General features: G+C 45.1%; 1 protein-coding gene across 1 annotated transcript in view; it reads right to left on the bottom strand.

Moving 5' to 3' along the window:
* LOC118378405 (electrogenic aspartate/glutamate antiporter SLC25A13, mitochondrial) overlaps nt 1–16418 on the bottom strand; it is a 95947-nt gene that overhangs the window by 13631 nt on the left and 65898 nt on the right. The window contains exons 14-17 of the mRNA XM_052472595.1: nt 13596–13740; nt 4562–4696; nt 1968–2126; nt 1409–1499 (exon numbers count right to left, since the gene is read on the bottom strand). Of these exons, the coding sequence (XP_052328555.1) occupies nt 1409–1499; nt 1968–2126; nt 4562–4696; nt 13596–13740 (530 nt within the window). The remainder of the gene's footprint in view (nt 1–1408; nt 1500–1967; nt 2127–4561; nt 4697–13595; nt 13741–16418) is intronic.

Raw genomic sequence — 16418 nt, 5'->3', positions numbered from 1 at the left:
AGAGTTTTCATCTGTATTTTTCATAGTTGTTTACATACCACCACAGTCAGAGGCTGGCACTAAGGCAGCATTGAATGAGCTGTATTCTGCCATAAGCCAACAAGAAAACGCTCACCCAGAGGTGGCGCTCCTAGTAGCCGGGGACTTTAATGCAGGGTAACTTAAATCAGTTTTACCAAATTTCGATCAGCATGTTAAATGTGCAACCAGAGGGAATAAAACTCTGGACCACCTTTACTCCATGCATACAAAGCTCTGCCTCGCCCTACATTTGGAAAATCTGACCATAATTCTATCCTCCTGATTCCTGCTTACAAGCTAAAATTAAAGCAGGAAGCACCAGTGATTAGATCAATAAAAAAAAGTGGTCAGATGAAGCAGATTCTAAGCTACAGGACTGTTTTGCCAGCACAGACTGGAATATTTTCTGGGATTCCTCCGATGGCATTGAGGAATACACCACATCAGTCATTGGCTTCATCAATAAGTGCATCGATGACATCTTCCCCACAGTGACTGTACGTACACGCCCCTCCAGGTGTCGCTCATCTTCCCCATTATATTTATACCTGTGTTCTCTGTTTGCCAATTCGTTTTGTTTCGTCAAACCTACCAGCGTTTTTCCCGTGCACCTGTCTTTCTTAATTTCCTGTTTTCTAGCTTTCCTGGTTTTTGACCATTCTGCCTGCCCTGACCCTGAGCCTGCCTGCCGTTCTGTACCTTGTCACACCACCCTGGATTACTGACCTCTGCCTGCCCTGACCCTGAACCTGCCTAACGTTCTGTACATTTCGGACTCTGCTCTGGATTACTGACCTCTGCCTGCCCTGACCCTGAACCTGCCTAACGTTCTGTACCTTTCGGACTCTGCTCTGGACTACTGACCTCTGCCTGCCCTGACCCTGAACCTGCCTAACTCTGCTCTGGACGACTGACCTATTCCTGCCCTGACCCTGAACCTGCCTAACGTTCTGTACCTTTCGGACTCTGCTCTGGATTACTGACCTCTGCCTGCCCTGACCCTGAGCCTGCCTAACGTTCTGTACCTTTCGGACTCTGCTCTGGACTACTGACCTCTGCCTGCCCTGACCCTGAACCTGCCGTTCTGTACCTTTCGGACTCTGCTCTGTACTACTGACCTCTGCCTGCCCTGACCCTGAGCCTGCCGTTCTGTACCTTTCGGACTCTGCTCTGTACTACTGACCTCTGCCTGCCCTGACCCTGAACCTGCCTAACGTTCTGTACCTTTCGGACTCTGCTCTGGACTACTGACCTCTGCCTGCCCCCCTGTTTCTGGAATAAACTTTTGTTACTTCGAAACTGTCTGCATCTGGGTCTTCTCCTGAGCCTTGATACCAGGATCATTTCATTCAGTTTAAGATTAGGAGAGGGAGGAGTTCTGACTTACTGTCCGCCAAAGTCAATGTAGAACCACCTCTGCAGGAGTTCATAGGTCACCAGGGTGACCCCAAATTGGGGAGAGGACCGGAACACTCGGGCTATAGTAAAGGGAGAAACCACAACGCTCAATAACACAGTTTAACTATTACACCACAGTAGCCTGGGTACCAGTCTGTTTGTGTTAACATTCCACTTCTTGACACTCCTTATCATGCCAAACACATAGTACAAGGAGTGACATTTTTGCACAAAACAGGTTCTGGATTTCAAACTAAACAATTTGTTGTATGAAGGGTTAAAACCAGTTGCAAGTTAGCTAGAGATTACCATGGTATACTGTAACATAATAGTGGAATATGGTTATTAAAAACAATCACAGTCAAATAAGACCTAAACCAATCTACATAATCACGCCACACCAGTGGACCTTTCTGGATACAGCTTAAAAAGGTGTTAACAGATGTATAACAGATAAATAAACTAAATATGTCATTTGTATCAATCGTCGTCATTATCATCATCATTATCATCATCGTCATCAGATATGAATAAAAACGTGGTGATACCTCCCGCTCCTTTCCAGAAGGCCCGTGGTCCCTCCTCCTTCAGAATCTTCCAGAAGCAGTCAGCGAGACCGGTGTACGTGGTCTGGCCGGCACGGGCCGCCACTTGTAGCCTGGTCTTGATAACGTCGGCGGGGGTCACCAGGGAGGCCGCAGGCATGCCTAAGGATACAGTACTTATCACCTATTAACTCACCTTTTACTATTATATTTGTTAAGTACTTTGAAATGCATCCCCTGTGAGAAATGTGCTCTATAAATAAAGTTTGATTGACTGATTGATATTAGGAATGGATGTGAATATACTAACCTGCATCACTATCACTGCTGAATCTGAATGAATACGTTACTACTGTTGGGTTATACAAAGTTAATAATCTAACTCTATGAATTTCCACCCGTGGCTTATCAAACTCATGTTTGGTAAACTTTTGTGCCTCTTTCAAAACAGAATTCATTCGTAGTTGAATTTGAGTCAACTAAATGAGGACCAGTGATCCTTCTTACAGAAGGTGATTTACGATCAGAAAAAATGCATTGGGCGTTCATGGTTTTCCCCCTCAGATTGGAGGGACAGACAATACCTAGTAATGAAGAAGGACCCACAAGGTGGCCCACGTGCCGGTGACTGGTGACTGGGGGCCCCATGCGGGCAGCTCTCTCCAGCCACTTCAGCTATGAATGGCCTCAATCATCAATGGCTGCTTTCGATCTCCATGCACGGTCATTACCATCACCGGCCTCTTCACCAGCCAGTCACACAGACTTCTAGCTGCACGTCTTCAGTCTAAACATGCCATTCAATTCAACCACTGATCAACTCACTCACTGCCACTGTGAGAGCTGAAGAGACCACCTGCACTGATGTCCTTCACAGGAGAGGAATGGAGAGCAGTCTTAAATCTTTCTCTCAAAGTTAGTAGAAACCATATTCGTCTCCAGCCATTGAAAGAGAGAGAAAGAGAGCGAGAGAAAGAGGGAGGGAGGGAGAAAGAGAGAGAGATGGAGAGAGAGAGAGCGAGAAATAGGGAGAGAGAGAGAGAAAGAGCAGGAGGAGGAATTAGGAGATGACCAGCGCTGCAGTGTGTATTGGGATCAGGGGGTCTGCTTGGCAAATAATGCCACCCAAACTGAGCGTGTAACTCAATTTCCTGCGCCGACTGTTAAGCACTAATTGCCAAAAAGGCTTAAAATGTAGAGGAAAAAAATGCTGATAAATGTAGAGGAGTGATAAATGCTATGAGCAAATGCAAAATCATAAACTGCATTTCAGGTTTGTAAACCATAGCGCCCGGACCCGGTTGAGGGAATAACCAAAATAAGAGGGAGGGTGAAAATTGGGAGTAGGAATGTCTTTTTAAATTTCTATGAGTTTCCATGAAGCGCCGTGCTCGCTGCTCACTCAGTGCTGAAGAGCAGAACTACAGTACTGACCAACATTATCCCTCAGGATTCAAAATAAATATTGATCCTTTTCTTATGATGTTCCAAACCACCCTGACTTGGCTTCCACGCTCGTCTTTTTATACACTGTTTTCTTTAAGACAAACCCCCTCCAATAAAAAATATTAAACCTACAGACTCGCTCCAGATCATATTTTTGTGTATGAAGAGGAGAAAGAGACTTGTAAGACTGTGGATCAAAACTGTTGGATGCCTTTCCTCCGGGTTGCCAGTATTGTGAGAGTAAGATCTGTTTATGGCTGACACAGGTCCCATCCTCACCTCCCTCAGCACCTCACTCCTAACATACAGGTAGTATCTCAACTAACACCCTATTCTGTACTTTTGACCAGAGCCTTATGGGTCCAGAGAGAGAGAGACATTGGACCCTATGGGTCCTGGTCAAAAGTAACACACTATGTAGGGAATAGAGTGCAATTTGGGACACAGCTCGGGCTGCCAGTTCCTATATGTTAGCAGTGGAAAATCATCCCATCCCGACCCTGTTGGCTGGCAGGCAGGCAAGCGGTCTCTCTCTCTCTGGGCTCTGTCTTCTCCCTCAGTGCTCAGCTCCAAACCCCAGCCAATCACTGAGCACTCTAATTAGGAATGACCACGATTGAGCCTGCGGTCGCCGGCGGCTACTGGGGCCCTAGGCCTGGAGCCAGGAAGTTGGGATGGTTAGGGGGATGGAGGCTGGAGGGATGGAGGGTTAGAAGGATGTATGGGGGAAAGGAAGAATAGAGGGATGGAGGAATGGAGGTTAGAGGGATGGAGCCGGGGCCTTGGTTCTGGGCTGGGGTCCATGTGGTGGCTCACCAACCACCAGGGCCACTCATGCATGGTTTTCTGCTTCCCCAAGAATGGTTCCTTATTTAGCTTGTGATAGTGGCATTTTAACAGTATTGTTTCTTTCCTCTGAATCGTCATCTTCTGATCGTCATTGACCAATATGGTTGAAAAACATTGTATTTTTTGTATTATTCATTTGTCCTGAAGTTTTTGGATGTGTATATATACTTTATCATATAGGCCGAGAGAATGAGAGATCGAGACAGATACAGAGAGAGAGGGAAAGAACGACAGAAAGAGGGAACCAGGCAGAGACAGACAATTCTCAAAAGACCCTGGGTCTGAACCACATGGTATCTTACCTGCTATGGCCCCTGAAAACAGCAGCTTGCCTGGTCCGATCCTCCCATCCTCATCACTCATGTAGGCCTTGACGTGCGCATAGCAGGGGAAGTAGATGGCTGAGAAAGGGATGTCTCGCAGGAAACAGGCTTTGGCTCCCTGTGGATGATGAAGAGATACAGAAGAGACAGAGGTGTGAGGAAAGAGAGGGGGGATTGAGAGGGGAAGGACAGAGAAACAAGGAGGAGTCAAAATTGAGGAAGAGGGAGACAAGAAGGGAGGGAGAGAGAGAAAGAGGGAGAACAAAGGGGAAGACAGTGAGAAAGAAAAAAGGAGGGGGTGAAAAAAGAGGAAGGGAGACAAGGGAGGGAGAGAAAAGGTGGGAGGGAGAGAATTATTGAACTGAATTGAAAAGGTGGGAGGGAGAGAAAATAAGTTTCGTAAGAGACACAAACATTCTTTGAGGAGGACTCACATAGAGTACTGTAACACTTTTCCTCTTTCCATCCCTGATTTTGAAAATATACCATACATAAACATGTTTTATTGGTTGGAAAGATGTTACCTTCAACAGTCTTGATTTTTCCAGTTCCATGGGAACATCATTTATCATAGCATAGCTTGTGGTTTTATTTCCGAGAGTTCTAACCACAAAATGTCTAAGACTGGTTTCTGTTCCTGTCCCTCTGTGTTTGAAAAGCCGGTACCTTACACATCACTAGGGCTAGGAGTGTTTCCTGCTGACCATGTGACCTGACCAAGGAAAACTCTGGGCCCTTCGCTACAACTCATCAACTCTCCTCACTTCTCTTCTCCTGCTTTGGTGAGACGAGAGTGTGTGTGTGAGAGAGAGACAAAGAGAGAGAGGGCAAGAGAGACAAAGAGGGAGAGGGCGAGAGAGACAAAGAGAGAGAGGGCGAGAGAGAGAACAAGAGAGATGAAGAGAGAGTAAAAGATGAGACATCAGGAATAGAAGAGGAAGATTGCTTCTGTCCGTCACTGTAAACAAAGCCATATCTTCAACCAGATTACGTTTCATCTTATTCCCCCCCGTGGCTGCATCCAGGTGGGGTTGAGGCAGGGGAAGGGAAAAGGAAGGGTTCTCCCTTCAACAGAGTAGTTTAAAGCCAGGTTGCATCCCAAATGGAATCCTACTCCCTACATGGTACACTACCAGACCAGAGCCCTATATGGGTTCCCTTTGGGCCCTGGTCAAAAGTAGTACACAATATATAGGAATAGGTTGCCAATTGGGACGCTGCCAGGAGAAGTGCTTTAGACAGGCTTCATTTAACTGCTGGGGTTAATCCTACCACTCATACACAGTTTGCACAGATACCTCCCTATACAGGTATATCTGCTGTCCTCAAAGGCTTTGCTTCATTCTCCCCTACCCACCAGGGCCGTCATGCCAGACTGCCTGCTGAAAAGCTGCAGATACTATCGCCAGGGCCCTGGTTCACATTCACAGACAGGCTCGTCCTTGTGCCTGCTGAGGCTGGAGAGGGATTATGTGATTCATGTGAATCTACTATGATTCTACTGTGATTCATGTGAATCTACTGTAATTATTCTGTGATTCATGTGAATCTACTGTAATTATTCTGTGATTCATGTGAATCTACTGTAATTGTACTGTGATTATACTGTGATTCATGTGATTATACTTTATCCATAATCTATTATGCCTTGTTTCTTCTTTTTCTGAAGTATGGTCAGGCCAAGAGTTGAGGTGACAGACCTGTGTGAATGCATGACAATGTATACCTACAGTTGAAGTCGGAAGTTTACATACACTTAGGTTTGAGTCATTAAATCTTGTTTTTCAACCACTCCACAAATTTCTTGTGAACAAACTATAGTTTTGGCAAGTCGGTTAGGACACATTTGTGCATGACGCAAGTAATTTTTCTAACAATTGTTTACAGACAGATTATTTCACCTATAATTCACTGTATCACAATTCCAGTAGGTGAGAAGTTGACCCACTGGACTAAGTTGACTGTGCCTTTAAAGAGCTTGGGAAATTCCAGAAAATTATATCATGGCTTTAGAAGCTGATATAGGCTAATTGATAGGCTAATTGACATCATTTGAGTCAATTGGAGGTGTACCTGTGGATGTATTTCAAGGCCTACCTTCAAACTCAGTGCCTCTTTGCTTGACATCATGGGAAATCAGCCAAGACCTCAGAAGAAAATTGTGCACCTCCACAAGTCTGGTTCATCCTTGGGAGAAATTTCCAAACACCTGAAGGTACCACGTTCATCTGTACAAACAATAGTATACAAGTATAAACACCATGGGACCACGCAGCCATCATACCGCTCAGGAAGGACACGAGTTCTGTTCTGTTATAATCTCCACCCGGCACAGCCAGAAGAGGACTGGCCACCTCACATAGCCTGGTTCCTCTCCTTTCTTCCTAGGTTTTGGCCTTTCTAGGGAGTTTTTCCTAGCCACCGTGCTTCTACACCTGCATTGCTTGCTGTTTGGGGTTTTAGGCTGGGTTTCTGTACAGCACTTTGAGATATCAGCTGATGTACGAAGGGCTATATAAATAAATTTGATTTGATTTGATTTGATCCTAGAGATGAACATACTTCGGTGCGAAAAGTGCAAATCAATCCCAGAACAACAGCAAAGGACCGTGTGAAGATGCTGGAGGAAACAGGTACAAAAGTATCTATATCCACAGTAAAACAAGTCCTATATTGACATTACCTGAAAGGCCGCTCAGCAAGGAAGAAGCCCCTGCTCCAAAACAGCCATAAAAAAGCCATCGTTATGTTATGTAATAACCATTGTTATGTTCGGAGGAAAAAGGGGGAGCCTTGCGAGCCGATGAACACCATCCCAACCGTGAAGCACGTAGTGGCAGCATCATGTTGTGGGGGTGCTTTGCTGCAGGAGGGACTGGTGCTCTTCACAAAATAGATGGCATCATGAGGATGGAAAATTAGGTGTATATATAATCTTAAGACATCAGTCAGGAAGTTAAAGCTTGGTTAAAAATGGGTCTTCCAAATGGACAATGACCCCAAGCATACTTCCAAAGTTGTGACAAAATGGCTTAAGGACAACAAAGTCAAGGTATTGGAGTGGCCATCACAAAGCCCTAACCTCAATCCTATAGAAAATGTGTGGGCAGAACTGAAAAAGCGTGTGCAATCAAGGAGGCCTACAAACCTGACTCAGTTACACCAGCTCTGTCAGGAGGAATGGGCCAAAATTCCCCCAACTTATTGTGGGAAGCTTGTGGAAGGCTACCCAAAACATTTGACCCAAGTTAAACCATTTAAAGGTAATGCTACCAAATACTAATTGACTGTATGTAAACTTCTGACCCACTGGGAATGTGATGAATGAAATAAAATATGAAATAAATCATTCTCTCTACTATTATTCTGACATTTAACATTCTTAAAATAAAGTGGTGGTCCTAACTGACCTAAGACAGGGAATTTTTACTCTGATTAAATTTCAGGAATTTTGAAACAACTGAGTTGAAATGTACTTGGCTAAGGTGTATGTAAACTTCCGACTTCAACTGTACATAATACACAGTATGTATCTCCTTCTGTATATGGCTATGAATGATAGTACATGGTGTTGTCATGCTGTTGGCCTCTTTGGGTATAGGAAGCACATCCCCCTCTTCCTGCCTCCCCCTTGCCTCCTTCAACTAGGTTGCTGTGGTCAGAGAGACATCGTAAATTCCTGAGAAGACCCTGCCACATGGCCACACAGTAGAGAGAGAGTAGATTTTCATGTAGAGCAAAGGAAATCCTTCCACCTCACAGAACTTGAGGTACGAACAAATTTCATGTTCCGGAGAAAGTATAAAAGATCGGTGAAGAATCCAGCTACGAACTGGTCCGTTTGTCACAACTTGGGGAAGCTCATGGGAGACGGTGTGGCCACATTACCATAACACTGTTTATATAATAGCCTCAGATATGAGGTTTACATCTAATTGTTGTATAAGATGAATGAGTGAGTATGATACTGTTTACGCAATGTGATTTTGGACTGTTTAATGAAGGAAAACTCAAAAAGGGAATTGGATTTGAACGAAATCAGAGGACCACCCCTGAGCCAAGTTGGGGTCAGACATCCTGGGACAGCCTTTTCTGCCATTCCGAATAAAAATCCCACTCGGATTTTCGATCAGCAGACCGAGCTTACCTCAATTACGAGATGGCTAAAGGTCGCAGACCATGTTTTTCTCCATTAGGAGGACAAAGGTTGTAGACCATTGCTGAATCTTTTAACCATACCACGTGGTTAAACTCTTAGACTATCGATACCGACAGAATAAGAACAAGTCTTTGATATTAATTACTAGTGTGCAGCTAGGAATTCGGTATCATTGAACGCGAAGAACGACAATGAACTTTTCACCAGCGATCAAGACGACACACTGAGCATAAATATATATATTGATTGCAATTGTTCCCGAATGAGTGAGCGTTCATGTGCAAAGGATTAGCATTTCAATTGTTATAATTATCACTCTGTAGTGACTTCTTAGTCGACCCCCACTTCCCCTTTTTGTCTAACAAGCCGCCATGCCGGTTTAGCCCACTCGAGCACATTCCCCTATCATTTCATGTAACCACCTTTAACTTGTTTGTTTGTTTGTTTGTTTGTTTATGTATTTCTGTGAATTAGTTAGTAATAAATAAATTATTTAAGACAATTGATGTATGGATGACTCATAGTGAAGACTGGGTTTGTGCAGATAACCAACAATTTACGATGTTTGGAATGAGACTAACGTGAGGTAAAGTAAATAATTCATTAATTCGAAGACTAATTGATCAGATAAAATATCTGAAAAGTTATTTTAGGAAATGATAACTTTGTAATCTGAATATTTTTCCTTGGTGCCCCGACTTCCTAGTTAATTAGTTACGTGATTAAACAGTTGATCGCGTAGTAACTAATTACAGAGAATCTTTGATAAAAACTGATAGTAAAGACATGACAGTGTATATAGTATGATTGATTGTTTCTATGTTTCTATTTCTAGTATGTTTCTTTTTTTATTTAACCTTTATTTAACTAGGCAAGTCAGTTAAGAACAAATTCTTATTTTACAGTGACGGCCTGCCACGGCCAGACCCCGGGCCAATTGTGCGCCACCCTATGGGACTCCCAATCATGGCCAGTTGTGATACAGCCTGGGATCAAATCAGGGTATGTAGTGACTCCTCTAGCACTGAGATGCTGTGCCTTAGACAATCTCCTTAGACCGTGTCTATCTGAATGCCTGTGTGTATGAGCACTGGAGTACATACAAGTATGTGTTTATATGAGTGAATAGGTTTGTCTTGATAAAGCCATTCAGTCAGTCAGCCATTCAGTCAGTCAGCCAGCCAGTCAGTCAGTCAGTCAGCCCCTCCAGCAGCAGAGCGGAGGTAGGTAGCAGGAAGAGGCAGAGAGAGAGAGAGAGAGAGAGAGAGAGAGAGAGAGAGAGAGAGAGGCTGAGGGGGAGGGTAATTAGCCTGACAAAGGGTGCTCTGTGCCTGGGCACAGCCCTGAGGAGCCAGCCCGTCTGGAGCTCGCTAGTCCTCCCTCCCGGCCCTCTTCCTCTCTCTGAATGCACATTGTCTCAGAAGCAGGACAGGAGACACAGACACAGGGGAGGACGAGAGGAGGCACCACCACTGTCATACCGGATTCAGCATTCTTATAGACATAATGGAGCAGACATACTATAGACGCAAACATATTCACATTTGTGCGCATACACACACACACACACACACACACACACACACACACACACACACACACACACACACACACACACACACACACACACACACACACACACACACACACACAAAGACAAGTGGAGGCACCAGGTTCAGCATTCTCTCTCTCTCTCTCACACACACACACACACACACACACACACACACACACACACACACACACACACACACACACACACACACACACACACACACACACACACACACACACACACACACACACACACACACACACACAGACAGACAAGTGGAGGCACCAGGTTCAGCATTCTCTCTCTCTCTCTCACTCACACACACACACACACACACACACACACACACACACACACACACACACACACACACACACACACACACACACACACACACACACACACACACACACACACACACACACACACACACACACACACACACACACACACACACACTGATTGACAAACACAGACAACTGTCATGGGAAGGACCTAGGAAGAAATTGAACTGAAACTTTGCCACAGAAAGAGAAAGGGGTAGAATCTGCAAGCTCTGGATAAAGGACCTGGAGCTTTTTAAAATGTTTTTAAAGCTTTCATTTAAATGAAACCCCCCAAAAAGTGTTAAAACCCACAGTTTTAACAAGTGACAAAAGCCTAAATCAGAACTCTTTAAAAGGCTTCGTGCATCAAAGACACTGATCATCGGTGCCCTTTTAAAAAGCAACCTCTCTATAAAGAGAATGACCCACGGTAGTTCTAAAATAACACCTGCTATCCACAAAACATCTCAGAGTAGAAAAAGTGATACGAATAGAGACATTATACTCCTACTCTTATTGGTAAAAATAAAAGCTATGCATCCAAGCCTCTTTAGTCATAAGAGTCCCATCTAGTCTACATATTTAGGAGACCTCGTGAGCTGTCCTAACCAGTTAAGAGTTACCAGCAGGTGCCTTGATCATAGAAAAAGGCAGTCAGTCAGTGGTTCCTGTGCCACATACAATTGCTTTAGAGTTGAAAGAATGTTTTGATATTTCTACATGATTAATCCATAAATAATCTAGACCTACATGGAACAGTATCTTTGCTTTTTACAATTATTTCACAAGGCCTATTTCACATGATATGCCTCAATATTTATAGACACTAGGTTAATAAATAAACATGTTTTTATTTCGATTATTTAATTACCGACATGTTATTTCAAGTTCTCTTGGAGCGCAATATCACATTGTTAAAAAAAGAGGGCTAAATTGGACCTGTCTATAAATTGGGCAATTGAAGGCATTTAGGGCTTATATTAACTTTGATTGTGTTCAATGATAATAATAGACCTTTTAAACGTTGTATGCAACATTATCGGCAAGTGAAATGATGCCTACTGTGCAAAAGCGATTTAGAGTTCCTAAACGGGAGAGATGAGAGTGTTGATATAACAGTAATATTGTCAGCTTCCACTTTTAATAACCATCAGAATCTGCAAAAATGATATCAAACATGTTATCATTGTAACATTTGATCTATCAGTAACATTCACCATGGTTGTCTGAAGTGTGCTATTGTCACACCCTGATCTGTTTCACCTGTCTTTGTGATTGTCTCCACCCCCCTCCAGGTGTCACCCATCTTCCCCATTATCCCCTGTGTATTTATACCTGTGTTCTCTGTTTGTCTGTTGCCAGTACATCTTGTTTTGTCAAGCTTACCAGCGTTTGTCCTGTCAGCTCCTGGTTTTTCCAAGCCTCTTTTTTTCGCTCTCCTGGTTTTGACCCTCGCCTGTCCCGTCTCTGTACCCGCCTGCCTGACCACTCTGCCTGTCCCTGAGCCTGCCTGCCATACTGTACCTTTTCCCTGTTGCTGTAATAAACATTGTTACTTCGACACGGCCTGCATCTGTGTCTTACCTTGATACCCGATTGATTTATTACAAGACGCTGTGTAGAGGACTGGGGACAGCGCTGCTTAGAGGACTGGGGAAAACGCTGCATAGAGGACTGGGGAAAACGCTGTGTAGAGGACTGGGGAAAACGCTGTGTAGAGGACTGGGGAAAACGCTGCATAGAGGACTGGGGAAAACGCTGCATAGAGGACTGGGGAAAACGCTGCATAGAGGACTGGGGAAAACGCTGCATAGAGGACTGGAGAAAACGCTGTGTAGAGGACTGGGGAAAACGCTGCATAGAGGACTGGGGAAAACGCTGCATAGAGGACTGGGGAAAACGCTGTGTAGAGGACTGGGGAAAACGCTGCATAGAGGACTGGGGAAAACGCTGTGTAGAGGACTGGGGAAAACGCTGTGTAGAGGACTGGGGAAAACGCTGCATAGAGGACTGGGGAAAACGCTGCATAGAGGACTGGGGAAAACGCTGCATAGAGGACTGGGGAAAACGCTGCATAGAGGACTGGAGAAAACGCTGTGTAGAGGACTGGGGAAAACGCTGCATAGAGGACTGGGGAAAACGCTGCATAGAGGACTGGAGAAAACGCTGTGTAGAGGACTGGGGAAAACGCTGTGTAGAGGACTAGGGAAAACGCTGCATAGAGGACTGGGGGAAACGCTGTGTAGAGGACTGGAGAAAACGCTGTGTAGAGGACTGGAGAAAACGCTGTGTAGAGGACTAGGGAAAACGCTGCATAGAGGACTGGGGAAAACGCTGTGTAGAGGACTGGGGAAAACGCTGCATAGAGGACTGGGGAAAACGCTGCGTAGAGGACTAGGGAAAACGCTGCATAGAGGACTGGGGAAAACGCTGTGTAGAGGACTGGGGAAAACGCTGTGTAGAGGACTGGGGAAAACGCTGCATAGAGGACTGGGGAAAACGCTGTGTAGAGGACTGGGGAGAACGCTGCGTAGAGGACTGGGGAGAACGCTGCGTAGAGGACTGGGGAGAACGCTGCGTAGAGGACTGGGGAGAACGCTGTGTAGAGGACTGGGGACAACGCTGTGTAGAGGACTGGGGAGAACGCTGTGTAGAGGACTGGGGAGAACGCTGCGTAGAGGACTGGGGAGAACGCTGTGTAGAGGACTGGGGACAACGCTGTGTAGAGGACTGGGGAGAACGCTGCGTAGAGGACTGGGGAGAACGCTGCGTAGAGGACTGGGGAGAACGCTGCGTAGAGGACTGGATGACGCTGTGTAGTGCTAGTGAAGTGCTAAGAGAGGCAGAAACCAAAAGTATCAGAATAGACATGTAGACTGTAGAAAATTGCTAAAATTTGTGTTTGAGTACAGCTGTGACCTAATAGTCCCTGTCTTTTAATACAGTACTTAGTGTAGTAGTGTACAGGAGGACCTGCCTTGTAGAGACCAAAGAAACCCAGGTCCTTGATGACAGATATGGCGCTGACACGGGGGCCGGTGGTGATCTCTCCAGCCACCTGCAGGCGGATCTTCACAATCTCCAGAGGGTTGGTGAAGATCACCTGGGATCCACCCGCCTGGACACACACACAAACACACGGAAACACACACAAAGTGGGGATTAACGGAATAGTGATTCGTGAAACCTGGATTAGCAGCAGCACAAGGGGAATCTTTTTGTAAAACAGCTGTAAGAGAATGGGCTATAAGTGACCACTGGAGCTACAGTATGTAACAGAGGGTAACCATCAACATACACCGATGGTGCCCTGATAGGGACATCACAGGTCTGACTAATGTCATACACACACAGGACAGTTCACATAGGCTACACTGGCTGTGATAGGTGTTTACTGTAGACTGGCTTCCAGGTCTGTCAGTAATGGGTGTTCAATGTAGACTGGCTCCTAGGTCTGTCAGTAATGGGTGTTTACTGTAGACTGGCTCCCAGGTCTGTCAGTAATGGATGTTCACTGTAGACTGGCTCCTAGGTCTGTCAGTAATGGGTGTTTACTGTAGACTGGCTCCCAGGTCTGTCAGTAATGGGTGTTTACTGTAGACTGGCTCCCAGGTCTGTCAGTAATGGGTGTTTACTGTAGACTGGCTCCCAGGTCTGTCAGTAATGGGTGTTTACTGTAGACAGGCTCCCAGGTCTGGCAGTAATGGGTGTTCACTGTAGACTGGCTCCTAGGTCTGTCAGTAATGGGTGGTCACTGTAGACTGGCTCCTAGGTCTGTCAGTAATGGGTGTTTACTGTAGACTGGCTCCCAGGTCTGTCAGTAATGGGTGTTTACTGTAGACTGGCTCCCAGGTCTGTCAGTAATGGGTGTTTACTGTAGACTGGCTCCCAGGTCTGTCAGTAATGGGTGTTTACTGTAGACAGGCTCCCAGGTCTGGCAGTAATGGGTGTTCACTGTAGACTGGCTCCTAGGTCTGTCAGTAATGGGTGGTCACTGTAGACAGGCTCCCAGTGTGTCTGTAGTCTCTGAACCATCCGTCTTCAGTTGCACCCTGCCTGAGGGGTTCTGTCTCCACAACACTCCAACTGTATACCTGGTACTGGAGATAAAACCCCCAGCCACAGGCCCAGACAGGTTCTTCTCAGAGAGCTTCAAGGTCGGCACAGCTTTCATGCACAGCTACGGTATCTGGAGCTGGGGGTGCGGTGTGGCAATGGCTGTTGTCTTTTCCATGTTTGTGCTGCTACCATGTTGTGCTGTTGTCATGTTGTGCTATTGTTATGTTGTGCTATTGTTATGTTGTTCTGCTACCATGTTGTTCTGCTACCATGTTGTGCTATTGTTATGTTGTGCTGCTACCATGTTATGCTGTTGTCATGTTGTGCTGCTACCATGTTGCGCTATTGTCATGTTGTGCTGCTACCATGCTGTGCTGTTACCATGTTGTGCTGTTGTCATGTTGTGTTGATACCATGTTGTGCTGTTGTCATGTTGTGCTGTTGTCATGTTGTGTTGATACCATGTTGTGCAGTTGTCATGTTGTGTTGATACACTGTTGTGCTGTTGTCATGTTGTGTTGATACCATGTTGTGCTGTTGTCATGTTGTGTTGATACCATGTTGTGCTGTTGTCATGTTGTGCTGTTGTCATGTTGTGTTGATACCCTGTTGTGCTGTTGTCATGTTGTGTTGATACCATGTTGTGCTGTTGTCATGTTGTGTTGATACCCTGTTAGTGCTGTTGTCATGTTGTGTTGATACCCTGTTAGTGCTGTTGTCATGTTGTGTTGATACCATGTTGTGCTGTTGTCATGTTGTGCTGTTGTCATGTTGTGCTGTTGTCATGTTGTGTTGATACCCTGTTAGTGCTGTTGTCATGTTGTGTTGATACCCTGTTAGTGCTGTTGTCATGTTGTGTTGATACCATGTTGTGCTGTTGTCATGTTGTGTTGATACCATGTTGTGCTGTTGTCATGTTGTGTTGATACCCTGTTAGTGCTGTTGTCATGTTGTGTTGATACCATGTTGTGCTGTTGTCATGTTGTGTTGATACCATGTTGTGCTGTTGTCATGTTGTGTTGATACCATGTTGTGCTGTTGTCATGTTGTGTTGATACCATGTTGTGCTGTTGTCATGTTGTGTTGATTCCATGTTGTGCTGTTGTCATGTTGTGTTGATACCCTGTTAGTGCTGTTGTCATTTTGTGATGCAACCATTTTGTGTTGTTGTCATGTTGTATTGCTGTCATGTTGTTGATACCATGTTGTGTCTTAGATCTTTCTTTATATACTGTGATGGTGTGTGTCTCTCTTGTTGTGTTTTGTCTACATTCATTTTATTTGTTAATCCTCGCCTCCGGCCCAGCAGGAGGCCTTTTGCATCTTGCATCATTCTAAATAGGAATTTGTTCTTAATTGACTTGCCTGGTTAAATAAAGGTTAAATAAAGAATCATTTTAAATAAGCAGCTAAAGTAGCTAACTTTGTCTCGGCACGAAGAGGGAGAGCCGGGACATAGTTAGCCGGGAAGGCAGCAACCATTCAGGAACAGTCTCTCTCTCACACTAGTTGCCCCTGGATACCATGGCTGAAAAGTGGCACAGTGCAATTAGATAGAAATCTGTTTCCATGGAGTCCTTCCCTGCCATTAAATAGGGCATGTACTGTTTGTTGTACTTTTCTCTCCCCCCTCCTTTGCTGTGAATTATTCATGTGTAATTGCGTGTGTCCCCTCTATCTTAGGGGAAGGCTATCAAATGAGTACCCCAATCTGAATGTGCAACCTTGTGCGTTTTT

Source organism: Oncorhynchus keta, chromosome 20 (genome assembly GCF_023373465.1).
Source record: "Oncorhynchus keta strain PuntledgeMale-10-30-2019 chromosome 20, Oket_V2, whole genome shotgun sequence".
Classification (NCBI taxonomy): Eukaryota; Metazoa; Chordata; class Actinopteri; order Salmoniformes; family Salmonidae; genus Oncorhynchus; species Oncorhynchus keta.
Note: the sequence above shows the minus strand (reverse complement) of the source record. Positions and strands in the feature narration are given on the sequence as shown.